Here is a 3,550-nt window from a genome sequence, read left to right as displayed (position 1 = left end):
CATAGCAACACCGTCAAAGTGAGCCATCGCCCTGTTAACGGTGTCATGGCGGTTTGACTTGTTGAAGGTTTTTTTTGCAATAACTTACCATAGTTAATGTGCTTTTTAGCAGTGTGATCTTTAATTTGAGTGTATAAAATCACTTAATTCAAAATAGTTAATAATGCGCGAATACAAAATAGTCGTGCTAGGTAGCGGAGGCGTGGGAAAATCCGCCCTGACAGTGCAGTTCGTGCAAGGCATCTTCGTGGAGAAATATGACCCTACGATCGAGGACAGCTACCGAAAGCAAGTGGAGGTGGACGGGCAGCAATGTATGCTGGAGATCCTGGACACGGCGGGTACGGAGCAGTTCACGGCCATGCGCGACCTTTATATGAAGAACGGCCAGGGCTTTGTGCTGGTGTACTCTATCACGGCGCAGTCTACGTTTAACGACCTGCAGGACCTCCGCGAGCAGATCCTGCGCGTCAAAGACAAGGATGACGTCCCTATGGTACTTGTGGGCAATAAGTGTGACCTGGAGGCCGAGCGCGTGGTAGGCAAGCAACAGGGAGCCAACCTCGCGAACCACTTCAACTGCGTGTTCATGGAAACCTCGGCCAAAGCTAAGATCAGCGTTAACGAAGTGTTCTACGACCTAGTGCGACAAATCAACAAAAAGTCCCCCAAGGAGGAGAAGATACGGAAGAACAAAAAGTCCATATGTCAACTGCTGTAAGAGAGCGGCGCTTCCACCGCACCTAGGTATTAAATATTTAATAATTTGAAAGACTTCTCGTACCCGGATTTGGCTCTTGACGGTTCCAAAAGTTAACTAGGTCGGGCGAGCGTGCTCGGTTACTGAATACCTTGCGAATGTGCATTTGTTGAGTTAACGTGGTCCAGTGCTGTATGCGAGTGGAGAATGCATCACAGATCTCGCGTCGTAGGTGTCCCCTGACCTGTGTATAAAGTAGTTTACTACTCCCGGTCTGTGTATTTATTAGTGTTTTATTTGAGGATGCCCTGGAAGATTCTGTGTGTGTTGGGCCCCTCGATATTCCATTTTGTATAGTGTGAGTGATGCCATTCAGAAGTTTCAAACTTTAATGTCCTAACTACCTTGTGATTCCTCTTTACATAGTACTATAATGATATAAATAGTGTATAAACGTAACTGCCTAGAGACTTTGCTCCTCCTTTTTTTACATATAGCAAAAATGAATTAACCGGTTCTAAAGATAACGTATAATAGTATTGTTAAAAAGTCTTGCTCCGTTCAGTGCAGACAATGAGTAATTATTATGAACAGGATAAGTAATAATTAAACAAGTTGTTTGTTTAATTCTAAGTAGGAATGACTGGGGTTTGAAGCTTTAAAAGTTATGCACAATTTTGATTTAGTTGAAGTTTAGTTAGTGATATAACAATGGTGTTATATTGGATTGTTTCTAAATATGAATGTGTGTAAACTAATTGTGGATGTTGGTACATTGTTTGTGGGTTATCTTAGCAGGAATGTATCAACATTTTATCATAAATTTGATATGCGTCGAAAGGGCATATTCCTGTGAGATATATTATATGGTCATTTATGGTTTGTCTGGACTGAACAGACATGTTATGTATAGCATTTATTACTATTTGATTTTTAAACTTCTGAGAGGGCAGCCGAGCAGACTTATTCTATATCACAAGTATCTAATAAATGTACGAAACTACCATCCCTATAGCACATGCCTTACTGTAAATTAACCTTACCAGCTTTCATACTATTAAATAATTAGAGTCTAGACAGATGGACTGCAAGCCGACTGCAAAATTGCAGTTTGATTGCCATTAACTCGACTGCATTTCAACTGCCGACGGACTGAACAGTCTGTGTGCAGTTCTATTAGTTGCAGGGAATTCAGTGTGAACTGAATGCAGTAGATCGGCAGTTGGAATGCAGAACTGCATCCTAACTGCAATTTCGCAGTTGACTTGCAGTCCAAATATGATCCATCTAATTTGACCTTAGAGGTTTGATAATTGGATACTTTTTATAGTGTAGAACTAAATAACAGAGCCATTGTGATGGAGGATAGGTCTGCAAACATGTTATGAATAGCATTTATTACAATTTGATTTACAAAACTTCTGATAGGGCAGAATGCGAGTTATTGCGGGCTCCGTGGAGCCGTGGAGAATGTGCCAGCAGGCCTTAACCAGTGTATAATGTTTAATAATTAAGAATACATTAAATTTTTTCAGATATATTATTGTCTTGTTATATAATACAGATGTATGGAAGGGAAAGTTAATGAAAGCAACACTGCATGGGACTCTTTAAATAACTCTTCAGTGAATCTTATTGAGCCGTAGGTGAATGAGTGCACCACCAATGTAGGGTCAACTGCCAGTCGTCAAATGGATGAGTCGACATGGCAAAGACTTCCTTAATAGATAAAAACCTTAAAATTAAAAAGTCTAAAAAATATAGTTATTATAAATGGGATAAAGTTTAATGCTGGGAACATACTAGCAACATGCCACCCCACCCCACTCCATAGTATAATGTCTTGAGTCAAATCAAATTGTCATACAATTTTGACCATTTCCCTGGCGCAGTGTTGAGCACTATGGTCTTAATAGTGGGTCCTAGTTTAAATTCCAAGCAGAGGCAATCTTTAAATTGGCTTTGGTCTAGTCTTGTAATGGGAGCCTTTGGCTAGTTACTGCCTTGCTAACAAATACTTGCCAGCAAATGATTGAGTGTTTCAGTATGATGCCATTGTCATAAATAGTTACTAACTGTAACCTTAATGGCTTAATAAAAGTTAAGTGCCATACTCCTTCCAGGTTAGCCTGCTTCCATCTAAGCCTGCAAAAATTAAAAAGTTGTATTTACTATGTTATATAGTTAGGTGTATTTGTAGCAATTAAGTAAATATCACTTGCTTTAGCAGTGAAGGAAAACATCGTTAGGAAACCTGAACTCCTACCTAACTGCATTTGGCCAGTGTGGTGGACTCATTCTGAGAGGATACCCTGGCTTACCAGTGGGCCAGCATGATTTGATATGGCCACTATGATCATAGTACAAACACATGGGGTAGGGTGTTTGTGATGTGTTTCTAGCCATAGGTAGGTACATGATGTATGATTCAGTGTGACTCAACAGGTGTAAAGTGGAGTGGTGGGGTGACAAGTCACAAGTGTGTCCGGCCCCTTATGATTACCGGCTCATTGAATGTGAATTACCAGTCTGTGTTGCTATACTATAAAAAAACTTTGTTGAAGTAATAATTATATAAATAGGTGTTCAAATATTGTTACAGTTTAGATGTTTCTCCTCCCATTTTGTCATTTCTGTTCATTAAAATATTACGTAAGATTAACTGCACAAGGATATTGGTAAATAACATGATCTGAGTTGAATTATATTTTTATATACTTATTCATTATCGTGGAAATTGAGAACTTGTATATTTTTATCTTTTCAATCAATAATCGACATGTACAATAATTATTTAATTTCTCTTTTTTGCAAATTTATCAATAAAACCAATTTTAAATATTGACACTT

General features: G+C 38.8%; 1 protein-coding gene across 1 annotated transcript; it reads left to right on the top strand.

The window, feature by feature from the left end:
• Rap1 (RAS oncogene family member Rap1) lies at positions 1–3,550 on the top strand. The gene has a single exon (XM_069501308.1). It carries the CDS (start codon positions 164–166, stop codon positions 719–721), a length of 558 nt encoding a protein of 185 aa, XP_069357409.1. The 5' UTR covers positions 1–163; the 3' UTR covers positions 722–3,550.

The sequence above is a fragment of the Maniola hyperantus genome, chromosome 10 (assembly GCF_902806685.2).
Source record: "Maniola hyperantus chromosome 10, iAphHyp1.2, whole genome shotgun sequence".
NCBI classification, from domain to species: domain Eukaryota; kingdom Metazoa; phylum Arthropoda; class Insecta; order Lepidoptera; family Nymphalidae; genus Maniola; species Maniola hyperantus.
This window is presented reverse-complemented; position numbering and strand designations above follow the sequence as displayed.